Genomic DNA, 23,380 nt, shown 5'->3' with positions numbered 1-23,380 from the left:
CTACAGTCAACATTGGGATTGAATTATGTCACACACTCACCAGCCATAGGGCAGAATCCAAAATGCTGATCGGCATCGTAGTTGTAGGTGGTCCCGCACCATTTCATGCTATCGCGCCTTCCGTCAGATGTGCAGTCGGTGTAGTTGCGTCCACCGTACAGGTATGGGAAGTGACAAAGGGCGCCATTGGAGGTGCCTCCTCGTGTGGCCACCATGGCTGGTAACGTGGAGGAAACATTCAGACAGTCATATTTGTCCAGGACCAAGTACATCCCACGTAGCATCAGGATAAAATGAAAACCATTTGTGTTACTCAATTGCACACACCATTAAGAGCTAAAACATCACAAAATTAGTCAAAACATGAATGCGAATGGCATCTCCTTCTTTTCTCACCATTCTTCTCATTACAGTATGAGTATTGCTGGTCTCGCTCATAGTCTGAGGTGGTTGAACACCAGAGTTGGCCATCTGTGCGTCCATCAGTGGTGCAGGAGTAGTAGGTCTTCCCCATGAACACAAAAGGGAATATGCACGGCTCGCCGTTGGAGTTCCCGCTGTACACCTGGTTACGGGCCTCTGCACAAATCAAGATGGTCAAATTGCTGTTAATTGAGGCATTTAACTAACTCCATGATATAATTTATAATCAGACACGTACGAACTAAAGGATCTAAAAGCATTTCAATAATTAATAAAGTCAAATTCATTTTAAACTATAATGCGTTGTAATTATTATATTGTTCTCTAGTTCTGCCATACTTAACATAATGTGTAGAGGTCTGGGGCAATAATTACAAAAGTTCCCTACAGCCCCTTTTTATCCTCCAAAAACGTGCAATTAGAACCATACACACGGTAGGATATCGAAATCATACTAATATTTTATTCCTGCAGTCCAAATTATTAAAATTAGATGATTTAATACTTTTTTCCCTGCACAACTGCTATATAAGGTCAACAAAAACATAGTGCCAGAAAACATCCGTAAATTATTTATTCGGAAAGAGGGAAATTATAATTTAAGGGGCTGTAATGAATTCATAATCCCAAAGGTGAGAACTACTAGGAAAAGTATGTGTGTGTCTGTGTGTGGAGTCAAGCTTTGGAACGGATTGCAAGACCAGATCAAACGGTGTCCAACTATTCACTTGTTCAGGTTTAGATACAAAGGAACATTCCTGGTGGAATACAGACATGAGGGGGTGGGGTATGAGTGGTGCGGGAGATTGGGAATAGTGCGTCTAGTTGACTTTGTGTTACTGTTGCTATTTTTATATCAAAACTGTTATTATTAATATCATTACAATTGTTGTTATATCATTGGTATATTTGGTGGGGAAGATGAAGGGGTAGGTAACATAAGCATTTGCTTCTTATTACCCCTTTTCGAACATATTATGTAACGTTATTTTGTTGTTGAGTTATTGTTTTTAATCTGTTTTTATTTGATGTTCGAACAAAGTTTTCATTCATTCATTCAATTTGCTTCATCCCACTCACAGTTTTTAATAATAATAATAATAATGATAATGATAATAATAATGTTAGCAGCTAGAAAAGAAGGTTAGTTAGCCAGTGTAAAGTAACAGCATTGTTAAAATATGATGTCTCTATTGAATTTGATTAGTGTAATGACTTATTAGCTAACTCCCATTTCCACATCATGTGCTGTAAAATCTAATAGATAAAATAAGAAAAATGCATTTAAAAAGTGGACTCTTGAGTCAACTGCAGCTGAGATTTGGTTACAGTATTCCCTTGCTGCATCGCGGTTGACTTTTTGGCAGCTTCGATACTTTTCAATTGAATTGTGTTTATTTTTATTGATATCAAATGTGTGTTCTGCAACACACAGCACACAGCAAATACTATCACGGTGGCAGGTTGGGGAGGGCTTTCCGTGTGTGTGTGTGCATTGCGTGAGCATGACTGTCAGTGTGCGCAACTGTGATAGGCTGGTGTATGCTGTCAAACAAACAGCGGGGCGGTGGCACGAGTCATTGTGTCCACCAAAACATACTGCTAAGATCAGCAACAGCTGCTATTTTAGTTCCATTGAAAATAAATTCGTCAATTAAAGCAGACTCTGATAAATAGTCAGAATAGCTCAAAGAAATGCTGATCACCTCTGGGTGCTCCATGTTTTGTTATCGGGTCCGGGAAGAGACTAAGGCGGCGGCGAAAGAAAAAGCTATAGCGTGGCTGCAGACCTGGCCTACTGGGAAATAGTTCAATTGGTGACTGGTTCAACCCAAGGATCCCAGATGTCAGTGTGCAGCTAGCCAGCCGCTATCTACATTGCTTTCTTACACTGAAAGGAGAAGCCCTCCAATTTTGTTGTACTATTGTGCAAAAAAGGAGATGCTATACATGGGATTAAAGAGATGCGATCTCTAGAGGTGAACTCTCAAGTGATTTTACTCAATCGGAGATGACTATTTTTTACATCTCTCGAGCGCTTACAGCAGGGATGTCAAACACGCAGGCCGAAGCCAGACCAGGCCTGCCAAGGGATTGAATCCATGAGAAAAGCACAAGAAATAAACAAGCTGCTGGTTGAAATCTGTCCACTTGATGTTGCCAAAGCCAGGCACCTCTCACAAAGTCGCTGTAGTTGTATTTCTTTCATTCCCGCTCCTTCTCCCTCTTTTTCTCTGTCTTTCTCCCATGCTTTCTCTTTCCCCCTCTCTGTCTCTCTTGCTCTCTCTCTTTTTCCTTCTTTCATACTTTTTCTCTGTTTCTCACACACTCTCTGTCTCTTCATCTCTCTGTCTCTCTTTTGTTCTCTTCTCTTCCTCTCTCTCTTTGTCTTTTTCTCCTTGTCTCTTATTCTCTTTCTCTATCCTACGTTCTCCCTCTTTTTGTTTCACTTTGGTCTTTCTCTTATTTTTATCCCCTTCTCTCTGTGTCTTTTAATTATCTTTCTCTGTCTGCCTCTGTTTTGTTCTCCTCTCTTTTTCTCTTTTTTTTGTATTTTTGTCCCTCTCTCTTTCTCTCTCTCTCCTTTATTTATCTGTCTTTCTCTTTTTGTTTCTTTTTGTCCTTTCTCTCTTAATTTCTCTCTCTCTCTCTCCCTCTTCCCCTCTCTCTCTATCTTTCTAGCAACCTCTCTCTTTTTCTATATTTCCCTCTTTTAATGCTCTTTCTTTCTCTCTTATTATCTCTCTCTCTTCTTTCTCTCTCATCTGTCTCTTTTTTTGTTCTCCCTGTCTCTTTTGCTCTCCAAACCCTTTTTCTCTCTAGCTCTTTAGTTCTCTTTCTTTCTCTCTCTCTTTGTCTTTATTTCTCTCATTCACTCTTTCTTTCTCTGTCCCTCCCTCCTTGTCTTCTTTGTTTCTCTCATTTCTTTCTCTCTGTCTTTTTCTCTAATGTACAAGTTCTTCCCCCGAGAGAATGTTTTCTACGGTTTGGACCTCGAGCTAAAATGAGGTCCCTGGCTTATAGAAGGTGGGCTAGCTAACTGGCGCTTGTTCAACGGCTGGATAGAAAATCAACAAATACTGACCCCACTCCTGACAGCTGACTCCATTGCCCAGACAAGTACAGAGCATCTGCTGGTTTCCCTGGCTTCGGATCCAGCGCTGCCCGTCGTAGTAGGTGGCTCCAGAGTCGGCACGGCAAGTTCCTTCGGCGGAAGGCTCCAGCACCAGCTGAGGATGGATGGGGGTCACCACCACCGAACCGGAGCCTGTCAAAGATCATCCTGTCTGAAGATCCGTGGGAGCAAGAGAAGAGTGTCTGCTCATTTTATTCCCCTTCTCACCTTGGCCTGCGTTGTGGCGCTCGCACTTCCACTCTCCTCGACCGTTTCCCAAACACAAGCATTGCAAAGAGTGCCCGTTGGCGTCATTTTTGGACCACGCGTCTCCAATGCGGTAAGAAGTTCTGGTGTCCTGGTCATTGCAGCGATCTGTTGCAAAAGGACGGGTCAGGACCTTCCGTTGTGCCTTTTAACGCGGTAAGTACCTTGGATAGTGTTTGTTGACTACGGTGTGTATGTACACACGGCAACCTTCGTTTTATATCATCACTAAAAGTTCTGTTCACAACAATTCCATACCTGTGAACCTGTATGTCTTTACCGTACAAAGTACGTTTATTATGCATATTAAGACGTGTACAAGAAAATCTGTACGGAAAAACGCTAATTTGTCAATTATGGGTACCATCCGGTATACGCTGACTATCACGAAACAGCAAATCAAGCAAGTCAAACGAGTTCGCAAGTCATTCTGATCTGAAAACAACAGATTGGGTGAATTTGAAATACACGTGGACTTAAAAAACATCGGATTTCATGTGGTAGTTGTGTAGTGAAAGGAAGTCCGTCTCTTTCTAGAGAACCGGCTTTTTCGGCTCAACTCATTAAAGAGAGCCGGCTCTAAAACGATTCACTTGCTTTGATGCATTATTTTACGAATTATTATTTTGTATAAAGAAGTTAAGAAAAAAATTATAAAAGGAGAAAATGAAAAAAGACAGGTTTGTGGTGATCCCTTTAATCAGTATATTACCGACAATAATTTAATGCAGAAAATGAATTCATAATTTGAATAAGAAAATGTATTATGCTACTTTATTATATTTGCATGTATTTTTTTCCTTCTGCAGTGAACGTCCAAGCGACTTCATTTTTGAATTTTTTTATAATACACCTCATTCATATCGAGCAACTCGGTATCTCACAACAAAATGTTCATTAACAATATATATGATATAAGGAAACACATGTACAATATAACTTGTTAAACTACATAAATAAAAACGTTTGAAAATTATTTTGTATTTTGTAAGGGAAAATGAAACTGTAAGGGCATGGAGCCCTGGAGCTTGACAGGTATGCAATTCTCAGATTCAGTGTTGCTGATTTTTCTTGCTTGCTGCTGTCAGATAAGCCCAATGTAGGACGGTTTGGCAGAGTGTGAGCAGAGAGGTCCAAACTATGGCCAGAGGGCCATTTGCAGTCCGCCAACTATTTTTTTTTTTGCACCAATCCGCATCATGTAAATAAAATAACACTTAATCATTCACTTTAAAAGCAGTGAATCAGTTTAATGTCTAAAGACACAAATCAATTTTTGAATTTCCCAAACATCTTGCTGCCTTACGGAAAAAACTCCAATCAACATTCGTTGTTCTTCTCTAGAAAAAAAATAGTATTATTCCACAAGGAAAGAATTAAAGACATTTTAACATAAAATCATACCTGTCAATCCCAGCCAATCGCAACTACCCTTATTAGGCGATAAAGAACCTCACAAAAACAATGTGGCACCTATTTACTCACAGCAAATCAAATTATGTGGAATAAAAACAGAGGATATTTATTCACCAAATGACACAAACAATTCTTTGAGCATCTCTTTTAGTTCTTACTGTACTGATAGTAACGCGATTCGGATTCGAGCCGAAATGGGCAAGACAAGATCAGTCTCACAAAAAAATCACGTTTTAAAACTAATATACATATATATATATATATATATATATATATATATATATATATATATATATATACATTGTATATGATTTAAAATAAACTTTAAATAAAAGTATGAATACGGGAAAAAGTATAAAATAGACAGGTAGGTCTATGTGAAAGAAAACAATAAATTATGACAAATTTAGAAAAAACAGTTATTCCCTAAATAACAAGCGACAAAAAACTTCGCCTATTCTACTTATTTTAAAAACATAATGAAATAAAATTAATTCTCTCTGATACGGCAGATTCATTTATTTTTAATTTTGTTTACTTCTAATTATTAAAATTTATAAAAACAATGACACTGAAATCTAGGAAAGAATTAAAACGAGAAAAAATAGCATGTCATTTTCCTATTCTACAGGAAAAATAGGAAAACTTATTAAAACAATTAGTACTATGTTCTGCCAACTGGGTAAAAAATATCTTTACAATGTAAATTGTTGTTTTTTGAAGATAGAATTGGTCATTTTAATATAAAAGCTATTTAAAACCAGTTCAGGGTGCCTCCTGCCCACTGTCTGAAGATAGCTGGGATGGGCTCCAGCACCCCCGCGACCCTACTGAGGATAAACGGTGCAGATAATGGATGGATGAAAGCTATTTAATTTTTTTGTCCATAGGAAAAAAACAAAAAAATGTTGTTGTGCCTGGTAAATTATAATTATCAAAGGAACAAAAACAAAGTGTTTAGTGCATCTTTCAATTTTACTGTATGAGGGAAACGTTTGAACAAAAATATTTGTGTGTTCTCGCTTACTCCTTGAAGTGCAGGTAATGCGGCCATTTCCTTCGCCCAAACAAGTGCAGTCCAGCATCATCCAACCTTGGTATGGTTTCTCCCAGGTCTCCCCCACCACGTAAGATGATGCGGCATTGTTGTCGTAGCAACGCTCAGCTTGGTTAAAAAAAAAAAAAAAGGACAGAAAACATATAAGCACGGATACGCGTTTAAATCAATGTTTCAGTAGAGTGGTTGGAAACCACCGAGCTGCTGACCGGTACCGGGCCTTGAGTACCGGTAGTTTGATTCCGGGCCGCAGGGAAGAGAAACAAGTTACTCTCAGGTCTCTCGCTGTCTAACATCAAAGGTTTGGTGTAAAATGCTAGGACAAGAGAGTTTGATCACATTACCCCGATCTTAGCTGACCTGCATTGGCTCCCTGTTAGCTTTAGATGTGATTTTAAGGTTCTGTTGGTGGTATACAAGATCATGCACAGACTTGATCCCTCATATCTTTCTGATTTAAAATACCCAATTTTCCTGCCCGTAGCCTTCTCTCAGAAAACACTGGCATACTAGTGATTCCAAGAGCCAAGAAGAAATTTGCAGGTTGAAGGATTTTATACATTTTACTATAAAGGATTTTATACGATTTAATACAAGTTACATTTATCGAGTGCAATGAAGATTTTCACTCGGTAGGCTGAAGTCCAATGACAGGTCACGCTGATCCAAATTCGGAATGTTTTGGCTGGGAAATTTTGATAAGAGAACTGTGACGCAGAACGGCAGGCATTGTTTGGAGAAGTTGTTTGGAGAAGTTGTTTTGATAAGCGCTCTGCTGTTATGAGTTTTGTTCAGACATTGGCACGCTCTTCTCCGAGATGGTGGGGCCACGTGGGGGTTTTCCCTTTGGAGGAGCCGACACACCAGTTCGCGGAAAAAAACGTAGGCAGAGGGATAAAGGCAGAAGATGGAGGAAGATCGAGAGAGGAGGCTTGACGGAGACTCAAGCGACACTAATTCGACTAATTTGATGGAGTTTACTTAGTTAAATTGTTTAAGAAATTAAATCTGCCCCCGTGTGGAAATGCCGGTCTGTTGTCCGTATTTTCCCATCAAGAAACGAGCGCGCAGAATTAGGTAAATGCAAGTTTTGTTTGGTTAATGGAGTCATATAACTAATTTGAACAATTTGGTAAACGGTACATTATATCATTTATTTCTTAACAAGGTTGAAGAGGGTTCTCCATTTGGGTGCCGTGGAATGTTCTGGCCTTTGAGACCCAATCTGCAACATCGGTTGAAGTGTTTAAATCTAGGCTCAAGCTTGTGAGGCATGTTGATCTCATACTCTTGTATCCTTGAGGGAAAACGTAGAGCCTGGTTACTGCACGGTGCATGCATCACCAGCACTTGGACCTGATGTACTCCATCATCTACAACTTGGTGTATAGGTTTAGGTTTTGGGACAGGATGCTGTCAACTCGACTGTGTTATTACATATATTTCCTGCTGATGATGCCATTGGCTGTTGATGCCCTGTCAACAGCTATTGCAGCCTGGTCATCTTGGAAGAGGGATAACCTCATGTGTGATCGCTTCTCAAAGTCTCTTCATTTTCCTCATGCTAAAGGTTTTGAGTTTCTCCTTGTTCTCATTTAGGTTTCAGATCAGGGCATGGAGTAATGACAGTCTGTGCAAATGTGTGAGACTTTTTGTGATTAAGGGCTATACAAATAAACATGACTTAACCTATTGTTATTTTACTCACAATGCTATATTTTGGACTAATCTTGAACCAGGGCTTTAACTCGTTCGAGTTCAAATCAGTGTGGTTCGCATGGGCCAGCCCAGTTGCCTGTAGGCTGGTGCAGCTGTCATGTTGGAAACAAGGATTCCAGCCTACCCGAAACACAGTTAAGAATGAATCAAGCCAAACGTGTGCGCTTATAGCCAATCAGCATTGAGAACGGTCCACTACATTACGCAGGAACGTAAACAAACTTGCCTCTATGGATAAACTTTAGGAAACGGAGTCGGAGGATGCATGGATCCTTAACCCAAGAACACCTCATAGAGACCACATAACACACGGATGTTAAACTCAGTTTGGCTCTGGGGCCAAATCCAGACTTTCTGTTCTCAAGCAGGCCGGATTAGTAAAAGAATGTCAACTCCAAATTTCCAGCTTGGTTTTCAATATTATGCTTTATCATTCATTGGTAACATACCCTACATGTTTTAATCATGAATGAAGGGGTCTTTTCCAAACCTATTTATTCACAAACAATGGGAACAAGATTTTCATGTTTGGCATTGAATGGTTAACTGGTTTTTTTAAATAGTTGAGAGAATGCAGCTTTACACCTGAACCGATTCACCACGCTATACAAAATCAATGCTGCTCTCTAGCGACCGGAGGGAGCATTTGGTTTGTATTTATTTTTAAAAAAAAATCATAATATTTTGATAAAAACGATCTAAAGACTTCCTTTTTAGGGCATTCTCAGAAGTGTATATAGCAGGTCGGATTAAATCACCCACCGTTGTCCGTGGTACAGAAAAGGTTTTAGTATATTCAGGCCAAAATACAAATCATCAAGTTTTCCAGGAAACGCAGTCAATCACATTTTCTACGTTTGATTGACCTGTTACGTATTTACAATAGAAAACACAAATTGGTCTTTGAGTTTAGTAATTCGGCAAGCTGGCCAGTCCAACCCGTGAAAACGCGTCGCTTGAAAAGAGGTTAGGATACCCACCCACGGGCTTGCAGGTCCACTCTCCTTTTCCATTTCCGAGACAAACACACTCCAGCATGTAGTCGGCGGTATCGTGAGGCCGCTGCCAGGTATCCCCGATTTTGTAAGACCGACCGCCTTCGTGGCAACGATCTATGAATAGAATAAATTAGAATAGAATATACCTTTATTGTCATTCTTACAAAATGGGTTGAACACATTGTGACAACGAAATTGGACGTGGCACTCCAGTGTCACATTTTACAGTGAGGATAAAAGAAAACAAAGAAGATAAATGAACAAAGATAAGGTTATAATTTACACAATACTGTATAAAGGAACAAAGAAGACCAAGGTTATAATATACGCAATATTTACACAAGAAATGTGGGCATGTAGGATGTTACATACAGTTTTGGGATCGTATTAGTGCAATATGCGGTAGTGCAAAATAGGCTGAATGAATGACAACAGTATAGGTTAATTGTAGGAATAGAGAGAGAAATAGACCAATAAAGAAACTAAAATAAAATATGAACAGGGTTCGTACGGGTGTTTGAAATCCTCAAAAATGTATATGTTTAATATTGTGTTTTCAAGAATGGAATAGTGCTTGAATTTTGAGTGAAATTCTTGTAAATGCATGAAATTGACAACAAGTCTGCTTTAAAAGGACACAGACACTGCTCTCTGGTGGCTTCGCTTTGCCATTCTATTTCTTCTTCCATTGTGATTAACGGCAGTTCACATTAGTTTGTATGACATTGTCCCATGAACTGTACGGATAGCGCCCAAGTGGACGGGTGCATGCATGCTACACCTCAACCATCACTACGAAATGTGTATTATTGCAGATCCACAAATATATTCACAATTTACTCAAGGTCTATGAATTATATGTCTTGATAAATTCACATGCAAAAATAAAAATATCATATATAAATTGCAGCTATATGTGTGGCTCACACCAGATTTCTTCTTTTAATGGTACTGGAGAAATTGAAAAATTGGCTCTCAAAGTCCTTAAAAAGTGCTTGAATTCGGCCATGTAAAAGGTGTACAAACGCTGTATAAATTTCCTTTATCTAATTAAATATAAAAATCCTTCAAGATTTGAAGATGTCTTCTCCAGTCTCTATTCTCTATTCTCTCTTTTCTCACTCTCCAGCATAATCTTTGAGTGTCTGTTTGCGAAGTATCTCAAACTTGCTCTCACATATAACATCATACTCTCACACATGTACGACTATACTCTCATACATACATAATACCCATGGAAAAACACTACTCATTCACGTTAACAATGTTCCCTCTAATCTTTCTCGGGTCTGAGCTTTCACACAAAGTCGGTGGGCAATGCTTGAAACAACAGTGAGCAACAGCAATCCCAAGTGTGGCAACTAAATCATTAGTAGTACGATACACAACTGTATTTAATCACATTTTTTTTAGTGAAAGTACAATGTTGGCAACAAGATTGATTTGATATAATTGGAAATTATTTGAAATTATTTTGCTCTTTTTCCTTGTTTTTTCTCCTTTTTTGAAATACTTTTTTTTTTTAAAACTCATTGTTTATTTTTTCCTAGCTGTTACTATTTTCTTTTTGTTCTCTATTTACTTGTTTACCTTTGTTTCTTTCTTTTCTTTTTTTCTGTTTTTTTCTGAATTTTTCCTTCTTTTTTCTCATCCTTTTGTTTCTTTTTTTCTCAGCTTTTCACTACTTTTTCATTTTGGTATTTTTTTCTTTTTTTGTTATATTTCCCCCCCTTCCTTTAAGTCATTTTGTGCACAATTTTACATTATAATTGGTCGTGTAGGGATTAAAGAAGCAAAAAACACATGAAGAGCCGTTTGGGACCCGAAAGAGCCGGTTCCTTTTAGTGAGCCGAGCCGAAGAAGCCGGTTCCCGACAAACTCTACTAACTCAACTTCGTTCTACTTCCACTCGACTTCCAAATACCGCATTTAGAACACAACGTCAGGGGAACCCTTGTATTTTTACCTCCATGCACCGTAACTTTGACTTAATTCGCTGCTTAATTAGCAATTTCGAACCCTGATTTTTGTGAGCTGGCTCGATTTTCTTGTGCGCGGAAAAGCTCTGGGTAGTGCGCAATTGCGCACACACGCAGCTTAGAGGGAACATTGACCGTTAGTATACTTTCACACACATAGTACAATACTCTCTCGTCATACCACTATACTTTCATACACACACTACTATACTCTCTCCCGCACATTACTATACACACTCATACACACAATACTATGCTGTCACTGAATACTTTATACTTCTATACCGGGGGCAACTCGAGTATGACGTCGAACGGTGTCAAAATATATACACGGATCAGTGTGCATTGAATTGGTACTCAAAAAGTACTCAAAACAATACTGAAAGTTGAGGTGATCATTACACTAGGCAAAATCCTCCATAGTAATTCAATTTTGATAGTGTGTGAGAAAGAATAGTGTGTGCGAGAGAGTATAATAGTGTGTGCAAGGGTGAATAGTAGTATAGTAGTGTGTGTGAGAAGGTATAATAGCGTGGGTGAGTCTATAGTAGTGTGTGTGGAGGAGTATCAGTATAATAGTATGGTACTATGTAAGAGAATTGTAGTATGCGAGAGAGCATGGTATTGTTTGAGTGAAAATATAGCAGTATGTGCCAGAGTATAGTCGTGTTTTTGCATGGTATGACTGTGTCTGTATGAGTATAGTTGTGCATGTGTGATAAGATATAATAGTGTGGGTGAGTCTATAGTGCTGTGGGTGGGGGAGTAGCAGTATAATAGTATGTTTGTGAAAGAATAGTCGTGTCTGAGAGAGCATAGTAGTGTTTGCATAAAAGTAAAGCAGTATGCGAAAGAGTGTGTAGTAGTGTTTGTGCATTGTATGGCTGTGTCTGTATGAGTATAGTGCATGTGTGAGAAGGTATACTAGTGTCAGTTAGTCCATCGTGCTGTGTGTGTGGGAGTATTAGTATAATAGTTTGTGCGTGAGAGATCATAGTAGTGTTTGTATGAAAGTAAATCAGTATGTGAGAGAGTATAGCTGTGTTTATGCATGGTAGTACAGTGTCTGTGTGAGTATAGTTGTGCACTTGTGAGCAGGTATTATCGTGGTGTGTGTGGGGGAGTATCAGTATAAGAGTTGGTGTGTGAGAGAGTATAGTAGTGTGTGTGAGAAGGTATAATAGTGTGGGTGAGTCTATAGAGGTGTGTGTCAGTATATTAGTATGTGAGAGAGCATAGTAGTGTTTGTATGAAAGTATAGCAGTATTTGGAAGAGAGTATAGTCATGTTTGGATGAAAGTAAAGCAATATGTGAGAGAGAGTATAGCTGTGTTTATGCATGGTATGACAGTGTCTGTGTGAGTATAGTTGTGCACGTGTGAGAAGGCATGATCGTGGTGTGTGTGGTGTACTATCACTATAATAGTTGGTGTGTGTGAGAGAGTATAGTAGTGTGTGTGAGAAGGTATAATAGTGTGGGTGAGTCTATAGTTGTGTGTGTCAGTAGATTAGTATGCGTGAGGAAGAATAGTAGTACGTGAGAGAGCATAGTAGTGTTTGTATGAAAGTACAGTACAGCAGTATTTGGAGGAGAGTACAGTAGTATTTGTATGAAAGTAAAGCAGTAGGTGGGAGAGAGTACAGTGGTGCGTCTGTATTAGTATAGTTGTATAGAGAGAGTATAGCTGTGTTTATGCATGGTAGTACAGTGTCTGTGTGAGTATAGTTGTGCATGTGTGAAACGGTATTATAGTGGTGTGTGGGGGGGAGTATCAGTATAATAGATGGTGTGTGTGAGAGTATAGTAGTGTGTATGAGAAGGTATAATAGCGTGGGTGAGTCTATGGTAGTGTGTGTGGGGGTGTAGCAGTATAATAGTTGGTGTGTGTGAGAGTATAGTAGTGTGTGAGAGATCATAGTAGTGTTTGTGTGAAATTAAAGCAGTAGGTGGGAGAGAGTACAGTGGTGCGTCTGTGTGAGTATAGTTGTGCACGAGTGAGAGTATACTATTATACGTGAGAGTGAGTATGACTGACTTCTACAACAAGCTCTCCTGATAATCTGTGTCGACTCACTAGCAATGGTGCAGCTGATCTTGCCGCGACCCGAGCCGATGCAAGTGCAGTCCCACATCATTCCGTCCTTGGGTCTCTCGTAGGTTTCGCCAACCCGATATGTCCGATCGTTGTACTTATCGAAACAAGACTCCTCCACTGCAAAAAAAAAATACAAAGTCAAAATAGTAGAAAACTGAGAGTGTGTGAAGAGTTTTTCAAGAAATTTGAAAGTGCGAGTGACCTTCGGGCTTGGTTTTGCATTTGATGCCTTGAGCTCCGTTGCAGGTGCATAGGAGTGTGCTTCCCCGGTAGGGTTTCTCCCACTGTTCGTTGACTCGGAAGGAGCGTCCGTTTTCCTCGCAGCCCCCTAATACAGCACAGAACCGATGTCAGACTGATTGGAAATATCCCAAACACATCCCAAAACCTATTTAAGGCTGTAACTTTATTTCTATCTTCTTTTATCGCTCTCACTCTTTTTTCTCTTGTTCTCACCCTCTCTGTCTCTCTTGTGTTCTCCTTTCTTTTTCTTTCTCTCTCTCGGTCTTTCTATTTATCACTCTTTCTCTTTCTGATTATCCCTGCTATCTTTAGTTCTTTCATTTTCTCTCTCTTTCTCTATCTTTCTTTCTCACTCTCTCTCTCAGCCTTTCTCTCACTCTCTCACTCTCATTTGTCTCTCTCTCTCTCTTCTCTTTTTCTTCCCCTGCTCGCTTTTTTCTTTCTCTTTGTCTTTCTCATTTTCTCTTTATCTTGCTTTATTTTCTTCTTCTCTCTCACTTTCTTATTTTTCTCGTTATTTCTATTTCTTTCTCTCTTTCCCTCTTCTCTCTCTATCTTTCTCTCTTTTTGTTTTCTTCTCTCTTTCTTTCTTTTCTCTTTCTCTGTCACGCTTTCTATTTCTATCTCTCTATATTTATCTCTTTCCCTCATTTCTCTCCCTCTCTCTCTCTCTCTCTCTCTCTCTTCCACTCTTTCTTTCCCACTATTTCCGTCCCTATTTCTCTCTCTTTCTTTATTTCTTTCTCTCTCTCTTCCTCTCTTTCTCTCTTTCCCTCTTTCTCTCTCTCTCTTCCCCTCTTTCTCTCTCTCTTCCTCTCTTTCTCTCTCTCTCTCTCTCTCTCTCCTCTATTTCTCCCCCTTCTCTCTTTTTCTTTCTCTTTGTCTTTCTCATTTTCTCTTTTTCTTGCTTTCTTATTCCTTTTCTCTCTCTTTTTCTTCTTTTTCTCTTTATTTCTCTCTCTTTGTCTTCCTCTCTTTACATTTCTCTCTCTATCTTTCTGTCTCTTGTCTCTCACTCTCTCTCTTTTCTTTTTCTTCTCTCTTTTTCTTTTTTCTCTTTCTCTGTCTCTCTTTTTATTTCTATCGCTCTGTATTTATCTCTTTCCCTCCTTTCTCTCTCTCTCGCTTCCATTCTTTCCGTCCCTATTTCTCTCTCTTTCTCTCTTTATTTTTCTCTCTCTCTTCCCCTCTCTCTCTCTCTCGCTCTCTCTCTCTCACTCTCTTGCTCTCTTTCTACCTCTCTCTCTTTCTACCTCTCGCTTTCTCCCTTTTCCCCTATTTCTTTCTTTATTTCTCTCTCTCTCTAGCTTTCTTTCTCTCTTTTTATCTCTCCCCCCTTTTTTTCTCTCCTCCTTTCTCTCAGTTCTTTTTTCTCTTTCTTTCTTTCCAATATACTAGTCCAGCCCCAGAGAGAAGGCCCCCGAGTTTGACACCCTGATTTGAAGAAAGTTTTATTAATTCAAGCATTCTGTGCAAATAAGTCATTTTTAATTCTTTTTACAGGGACGGCGTGTTATGTTTGACCACTAGATGTCGCTGTATTGTGTAGTGAAACAAAAAAACAAAGTGCTGAAAAACAAAAGGAAAATCTAAACTACGGTTACTGTAAGTGACTAAACCACATTTATTTTTTCCTCCTTCTGTTTTTTTGGGGTACCCGTAGCAGCAAGGTGGCAGACATTAATGTTAGCTCACTTTATGTGATTCTCATGTTATGTCAAATATGAGTAGTTTTACAAATGAACAATTATATGGTAGTTAATGCCTTTTTGCTTAGTAATTAAATCATACAGTTTTTTTTAACAAATGAATTATTTATTACCTCTAGGAGGTGCTAACGGGGTTGGGTAGGGTTACTTTAACTGGATTACTTTCATTTACTTTTGGATTACTCCAATACCAAATATGCTAATAAAAGACAAAAGAAAATAAATATGAATAAAATGACTACATTTTGTGCAGGCTTGGGGAGTAACGGAATACATGGAATGGCAAAAATGATGTTGGCAAGCTGTTTGGATTTATTTTCATCTTGTTTCTGTCGCATTTTATGTTAGTTTTGCCGGAGATCAAAGAGATCAAAGCCAGGAGAGAAAGCTTACCACGTGTTGTGAGTCATCATTTTATTCATATTTAGTTTCTTTTTTCTTTTATGAGCATATTTGGTATTGGAGTAATCCAAAAGTAATTGAAAGTAATCCAGTTAAAGTAACCCGACCCAACCCTGGGTGCTAAATTTTGCACCAAGTCCCTTTTATATTTAACATTGAAATATATGACTGACCTGTTTAAATTGCACGCGGAACTTGTGACAATAGAGTCATAATCAGGACAAGTCTGGGTGATTCAAAACTCCAACAACTCATTTGTTGTTGTTGTCTTTGTATTAGATTTGTTTGTCGTTTCTTTCTTTCTTTCTTTCTTTCTTAATTTTTTTCCCTTTTTTCTTTCTTTCTTTCTTTCTTTGTTTTTCTTTGTTTGTTTGTTTTTCTTTCTTTATTTATTAATTTTCCCATTTTTTATTTTGTTCTTTGTTTGTTTGTTTGCTTGTTTGTTTTTCTTTCTTTATTTATTTTTTCCCATTTTTCTTTATTTTTCCTCTTTTTCTTTTTATCGTTCTTTTATCCATTTTTTCTTTCTTTCTTTCTTTCTTTCTTTCTTATTTCTTTCTTTGTTTTTCTTTCTTTCTTTATTTCCCCCTTGTTTCTGTCGTTCTTTGTTTTTTTTCCTTATATGTTTTTTTCTCTTTTTTTCTTTGTTTTCACTTGTTTCTATCTTTCTTCCTTTCTATCTTTCTGTCTTTCTTATTATATTCTCACTTTGGATGCTGTATTATTATTGAATAAGCCAAAATCATTTTACTTTTGTATCCCTGGTGATCAAAAATAGAAAAAAATCAAAATCAAAAATGAAATAAGAAATTATATAAAACTCCTTCCCTTCATTTCAGAATTGATCAGATTTTCAGATTTTCGATTCTTAAACGTTAGTATAATTGGATTAGTTTAATTTCTTCACCACAGTTAGCAACTATGCTGTGCTAGTAGGCCCCCAAGTATACCTCAGGACATTACTACTTCCACCATAAGTAGTTTTAGCTCACCTCTTGTTGTAGTGTATAGCTCTGACCATGAATGTCAGACAGTAGAAAAAAATATAGAGATTTCATCTAATAAATATCTCTCACCAAGACTTGTTTTGTGTTGATACGTTTTGTTGGTGACAACAAATATTGTTATATACCAGTAGCAGTTCAGCAAAGCAATCGAATATTGTAATATATTATGGGTTATTGTAATTAAGGATGGGTGGATTGATCCAGATATCGATATTATCGATACTAAGCGAGTACTCGGATCGATACTTTTGTCCTAGGACCGGTACTGCGTTTCTCTTCCTAAAAGCGCTGTTTCTCTATGTAGATAGGGAAGCCTTTATATCTTTCACTACACCCCTTTGGCCAATCTCTAAGTTTATGCCTGAGTAGTGACTGACAGGCACACTTTTAGCACTACCTGGCCTGCTGCTGCATCCTTTAATCTATGCCCCGTCCCTTAGCAGAAGCTAAAAATGACAGAGGCAAACAAGTGCAGCGCAGTGTGGACTTTTTTTTTCAACTCCAGAAAACGACAATCCCAAGTGTAATGTGTTTGGTAGAGTGGTATGCCTGTGAACACCACACATTTACATAAGCACATGGAAAAAGCTCACACATGCAGAGAGCAACAGGCTGCAAAGAAAAATGTTAACAAAAACCTGTAAATCCGTTGTCACTACGGCCAATGAGAGACAATTGACGGATTATTTGTATTACGTTCCAAATATTGTGCATTAGAAGGTATTTTAGTTCACTTGTTGACATTGTTGTATTGTATTTTTCTAATATTGCTGCTTTTCTAGATTTGACTGTCTTTGGTTTTGTTCTGAAATGGTAACAATAGAGATATTTATTTATCTATTTATACTGTTAAAGTTTGAAATGCAGATATTTAATGAAATATGAAAATATTTTTAGAGCATAACATTTTTGATGCTGTTTTTCTCGTAATCATAGAGCAGGGGTGTCAAACTGGCGGCCCACGGGCCGAATCAGGCCCGCAAGGGAATTGAATCCGGCCCGCGAGACAAGCTGAGGGAAGCGCAAGAGAAAAACGAGCTGCAAGTTAAAATATGTCCGCTTGATGTTGGGCAAAGCCAGCTGTCTCTCACAAAGATGCTGTGCTTGCATTTTTTTCTCTCTCTCTCTCTCTTTCTCTTGCTTCTCTCTCTTGCTCTCTTGCTTCTCTCTCTTGCTCTCTTGCTTGCTTTTCACTTTTCTCTCTCTCTCTCTCTCTCTCTCTCTTCCTCTCGCTTTCTTTCTCTCTCTCTCTCACTTTTCGCTTTTTCTCGATTTTCAATCTCTCTCATTTTTTGATCTCTCTCTCGCTTTTTGCTTTCTCTCTCTCTTGTGAGCGCTTTCTCTCTCTCTTTCGCTATCGCTTTTCTCTCTCTTTCGCTCTCGCTTTTCTCTCTCTCTTGCTATTGCTATCTCTCTTGCTTTTTGCTTTCGCTATCTCTCTCGCTTTTTGTTCTCTCTCTCTCTCTCTCTCTCTCACACTTTTTGCTCTTTCGCTCCAGCTTTTCACTCTCTCTCGTTCTCTCGCTTTTATTTCTCTCACGCTTTCCTCTCTCGCTTTCCCCTTCTCTCTCTCTCTCTCTCTCTCTCTCTCTCTCTCACACCTTCCCCTTTACTCTTTCTCTCTAATCTACTAGTCCGGCCCCCGAGAGAATGTTTGTTTTATCGTGTGGCCCCCGTGTTAAAATGAGTTTGACACCCCTGTCATAGAGTAACTGAGGGGGATGGGTTCCATAATTCATAGCAAAAAAAAAATTGGTATCGGATCTTAATTGATACCAAGTACCCAAAATTTACCATAGATTCGAAAGAGTACATTATAATCTAGTAGGCCAGAAATATATTCCGAAAATGTTAACTATTACTTAAAGAGACCATTTATGAATGAATCAATTTCTTTTAATTGTGAAATCCGATTCCCTAATATTTATGTTCTATGAAATCCGTTTTTAGCTTTTGTTTTAGTCTGGTTTTATAGGTTAATGAGCCTTGAATATGGGGTATTTTTGAAGGTGTGTCTGTAGTCGGAAAAATACGGTACCTTTCATTGTGCAATATTTTCAAAATAAAACCAGTAGTGCAAACAGTGAAAGCACAATTGGATCGAATTTGAAAGTTATATTGTTTGTATCATCTTACAAGGCACAACATTATTATAGTGATAGTTGAAACGGGAAAATTGATCCGATACGAGAGACGATTATTCTGTTTTTTGAGTTGCAGAGAAAATCTCATTGGCTTTTTATGTTCATGACGAAAACAGTCTTAATTATCAAATAATATCACTATTTGGATCGATCCTTACTAACCCATTTGCATAATTGTCAACCTCCACGGCTCCATGCCCTTACAAACTTTTGTATTTTCCCTTACAAAATACAAAATAATCTTACACCATATTTTTTTTTTTCAAACATGTTTGTTCATGTAGTTTAACCAGTTGTATGTACATGTGTTCCGTTATAGCATAAATATTGTTAATGAACATTTTGTTGTGAGATACTGAGTTGCTCGACATGAATGAGGTTTATTATTAAAAAAAAGTTCAAAAATGAAGTAACTTGGACGTTCACTGTAGAAGAAAAAAATACATGCAAATTTAATTAAATAGAATAATACATTTTCCTATTCAAATTATGAATTCATTTTCTGCATTAAATTATTGTTGGTAATATACTGATTAAAGGGATAACCACAAGACTAATTTTCTCCTTTTCTACTTCCTTTTTTTCTTAACTTCTTTATACAAAATAATAATTCGTAATATAATGCATCAAAGCAAGTGCCGAAAAAGCCGGTTCTCTAAAAAGAGACGGACTTCCTTTCACTACACAACTCGAACTCGTTTGACGTGATTGATTTGCCGTTTCGTGATAGTCGGTGTATACTGGATGGTAGCCATAATTGACAAATTTGCGTTTTTCCGTACAGATTTTCTCGTACGAGGTACACGTCTTAAAATGCAGAATAAACTTTGTACGGCAAAAACATACAGGTTGACAGGTATGCATTTGGAACCGACAACAGGAGCCGGAATGAAAATGTCACGCACACACCTGAAGTGATCGCCTCCGTGTCGTGGAAATCGGGATACACTTGATACTGAGCACTCTGCCGCTTATTCTTGGGCACGCCACGCACCACCGCGCTGCAGACGCACACAGCCACCAGGACCCTCGTGAGTGGGACCCCAAACATTTTAGGCGCAACAAGAAAAACCAGCAAAAGAAAGAAATTTCCCTTCGTTAAAGATGATGGAATTGTTTAGTGGGTGTTGATGTTCCCACTGGCGTGTTGCCGATGCGCAAGGCTGAGGAGACCGAAGCGCGGACCTTTTAAACTCTGGGTGGAAAACCAGAAGGGGGGAGTGGGAGGGGGGATGTTGAAACTCCCTTTGCGAGAAAACACGCACGCACAGGAAAAAAAAACAACTCCAATGCAGAAGCACGGAAATATTTTAGTCGAAAGATTGTGTTTTTGCAGTTTTCCTACAGCTTAAGGCAGATTTGGTTAGCTAAAATGTGTGAGGGCCGAGTATTCAGCATGGCGTTATTTGGAACAGTTTGAAAAAAAATAACTGTGAAAAGTTTGACCCGCAAGGGTCTGAGGAAAAAGCGCTGCTGTGGTGCTGAAACAGCTGTCATAACCAGAAAAGATACAGGACCCAATTGCGTGACGTTCTCACACAAGCCTTTATTTTACAGGAAATGGGTTAGAGTCAAGCACGTTAGGCAGCCGGTCTGGCGTGGAAAGACGGGACCGATCACCAATCAGGGTAACGAAAATGAACAGGAGAAACTAGACGGGAACCAAAACTGGAGAAACTAACCAACAGGCAAAACAGACTGAAACAAAACTGGAACCCGAAATTAAACCGGACAAAAAAAAAAACGGGAACAATTCCGGACTGGAGATATCACAGGAAAACAGGACCCAGTCAGAACCCACGTCTTGTGGGGCAGAAGTTCGTTTGACGGGCTGACACTGAAGCAAGAGAGCGCTGAGCGTTATATAAGCAGAAAATCAATCTCTCAACGAGCCGCAGCTGGCACCACAAGGGCCAATTGGGCACCATGGCAACCGTGACACACACGGGCGAGGCCAATTGGGAGCCATGGCAACCATGACAACAGCTTCCAGTTGCTTCACATTTTCACAGCTTTCATTTCCAGTCGTCATTTTGTAGTCGGCATGTGACGCCTGACAGTGACTCTTGATATCATTCTTTGTTGTTTCGGAGTTCATGTTGTCCTGGAAGTGGCGGCCCTCACAGTCAACTATCCTTTTTCTATTAACAGTCGCCAATTCTTATAGAAAGGCGAGGGTGTTTGGCCAAAGGACTATTCCCATGAATTTTTTTTTGTTTTGTTTTTTTTGTTTACTGGCAAGCCACAAATTATTAATTTTATGACAGAGGCCGCAGGCCAGTGAAAAGTTGCTCACGGGCCGTAACTAGCACTCGGACATTGGGCATGCCTGCCTTAAGGGAAGTGTTTGATATTTTGATATCTATCTAAATAGCCTGTTGTACTTTTCATGTTGAATTTCTATTGGAATGAGTTTTTAGTGATCTTGAAGATGTGTTTTATAGCGTTAGGTTTTACATGGATGGGTTTTGGGAGGCCAGGAACAAATTAATTGGTTTGCAGTCATTTTCTTTTGGGGAGATTAGCTCGATAGCTAGATATGACCACGATCTGAGGAAAAATTCGACTCATGTGAAGAGGTATGACTAGTATATATATATATATATATATATATAGATATATATATAGTAGGGGGGTCGATCTTATTTTCACCGAATGCTGCATTCAGTTTAATGCAGGGGTGTCAAACATGCAGCCTGGGGCTGGATCAGGCCAGCCAAGGGATTGAAGCTGCAAGTTGAAGTATGTCCCCTTGATTTGCTAAAGCCAGGTGCCAATAAAAAGACGCTTTAATTGTATCTTTCTCCCTTTCTAACAACCCCCCTCCTCCCAATCTCTCTCTCTCTCTCTCTCTCTCTTTCTCTACCATCTGTAATTTTTGTCTCTCTTATTATCTCTTTTTCTCTCTGTTTGCGCTCTTTCTCTCTGTCTTGGTTGTACCTTGTCACTCCCCCTCTTTCTTTATTTTATTTTCGTCTATTTTTCTCTCTCCCTCCCTCTCCCCTCTTCTCTTTCTCTCTCTCTTACTTTTTCTCTGTCTTTCACTTTCTTGTTTTCTCTTTTCATCCCTCTCTTTCATTCTATATTGCTCTTTCTCTGTTTTACCTCTATTTCTCTTTCTCATTCTCTTTCTCTCTCTCGCTCTCTAGATAGATAGATAGATAGATAGATAGATAGATAGATAGATAGATAGATAGATAGATAGATAGATAGATAGATAGATAGATAGATAGATAGATAGATAGATAGATAGATAGATAGATAGAAATTACTTTCTCTGTATCTTTCTTACCCTCTATTTCTTTCTCTCGTACCCTTTTCTATATTTCTCTCCTTTCTTTCTCTCTCCCTCTCTATCTATATCTCTCCCTCATTCTGGTTGTTTCCTTCTCTCTTTCTATCTTTCTTTCAAATCTACTTGTCCGGCCCCGAGAAAATATTGATAATAATTTCCCCTAAGCTAAAATGAGTTTGACATCCCCTGGTATTTATCTTTCTAATTTATTATTGTATTTTTATGTTCACTTGCTTTTCGAATGGGTTTTTAGTGATCTGGGACATGTGTTTTATAGCCATTTAGGTTTAACTAGGATACTTTCGGGAGGCCAGGAACAACCTGGCACAATCTGGTAACAAATCATTCTCGTATGTGGAGGTAACAATTTTTTTTTTAACATTTTAAGGACATTTTCTTTCAAACTTCCACTAATTGGTATCGTTATGGAGTACTGGCATCTAGTGGCGCTCAGCCATAATTTTGCAGACAGTGTAGTTGACAGCAATATTGGTAAATATAATATTTGGTCACATTTTAAACTCTCGAGGGCCACGTATAATGTGGCAGGCCACATTTGGACCACAACGGGGCAGCACGGCAGCTTAGTGGTTAGTGTCTCGTGGCACAGTTCTGAGGTCACGAGATCAAATCCAGCCACCAGTTTTCAAGTCAAGTCAAGTCACATTTATTTATATAATAATAATAATAATTTCCTTTGTATTGTCATTCTTTGTAACAATGTACACAGAACGAAATGTCGATACATCTGACCCGTTGTAGCGAGTCGATGCAGCCGCAGCCAACAGAGGGCGCCGCCATTATACCAATTAGGTATGTCTCGGCCGAGGCGCGAACCATATAGCCCTTAATCACAAAAATGTCTCAAAGGACTGCACAGGATTACAATTACACAATTACCTGATCTTTTCCTGTGCGGAGTTTGCATGTTCTCCCCATGCTTGCGTGGAATTCCTCCGGACACTCGGGTTACCTCCCACATACCAAAAACATGCATATCAGGTTAATTGGTCGGTCCAAATTGTCCCTAGGTGGGAATAAGTGAGTGAATGGTTTTCTGTCTCCATGTGCCCTGCGACTGGCTGGCAACCGGTTCAGGGTGTCCCCTGCCTACTGCCCGAAGACAGCTGGGATGGGCTCCAGTGCCCCTGCGACCCTACTGAGGATAAGCGGCGCAGATAATGGATTGATGAATACTGCAGAATTTAACAAGAGAAACAGACAACATCAAAGCATATTTTAAATTTTGTAATAGAAATCATTAATCTAAAAATTAGGCTTATATTTGTCACTAATGTCTTTACATTAAGCGTCGGCGATACTTGGAATGTTGGTATCGATCCGATCCAAGTAAATACAGGGTAGTATCGATCCCATACCGTTAATTTTCGCTTGAAAATGTCATGATCATTGAGTGATAAGCGCGCCCAGTAACAGTTCTAAGGTCTTGGGATCAAATCCAGCTGCAAGCCTTTCCGTCCTGAGTTTGCATGTTCTCCGCTCACTTGCA

At 38.9% G+C, this 23,380-nt stretch overlaps 1 protein-coding gene across 2 annotated transcripts in view; it reads right to left on the bottom strand.

The window, feature by feature from the left end:
- Positions 1-19,737, bottom strand: part of LOC148367348 (fibronectin-like) — a 62,927-nt gene extending 43,190 nt beyond the window's left edge. For both annotated transcript variants that reach the window (XM_088334218.1, XM_088334219.1), the window contains exons 1-9: positions 19,485-19,737; positions 13,273-13,398; positions 13,050-13,187; positions 8,978-9,109; positions 6,249-6,386; positions 3,767-3,913; positions 3,509-3,691; positions 397-579; positions 41-217 (exon numbers count right to left, since the gene is read on the bottom strand). In XM_088334218.1, coding sequence (XP_088190344.1) covers positions 41-217; positions 397-579; positions 3,509-3,691; positions 3,767-3,913; positions 6,249-6,386; positions 8,978-9,109; positions 13,050-13,187; positions 13,273-13,398; positions 19,485-19,626 — 1,366 coding nt within the window. In that variant the 5' untranslated portion in view covers positions 19,627-19,737. The remainder of the gene's footprint in view (positions 1-40; positions 218-396; positions 580-3,508; positions 3,692-3,766; positions 3,914-6,248; positions 6,387-8,977; positions 9,110-13,049; positions 13,188-13,272; positions 13,399-19,484) is intronic.
- Between the last annotated feature and the right edge of the window lie 3,643 nt (positions 19,738-23,380).

The sequence above is a fragment of the Urocampus carinirostris genome, chromosome 4 (assembly GCF_059441175.1).
Source record: "Urocampus carinirostris isolate Australia breed hairy pipefish chromosome 4, RoL_Ucar_1.0, whole genome shotgun sequence".
NCBI lineage: Eukaryota > Metazoa > Chordata > Actinopteri > Syngnathiformes > Syngnathidae > Urocampus > Urocampus carinirostris.
Note: the sequence above shows the minus strand (reverse complement) of the source record. Positions and strands in the feature narration are given on the sequence as shown.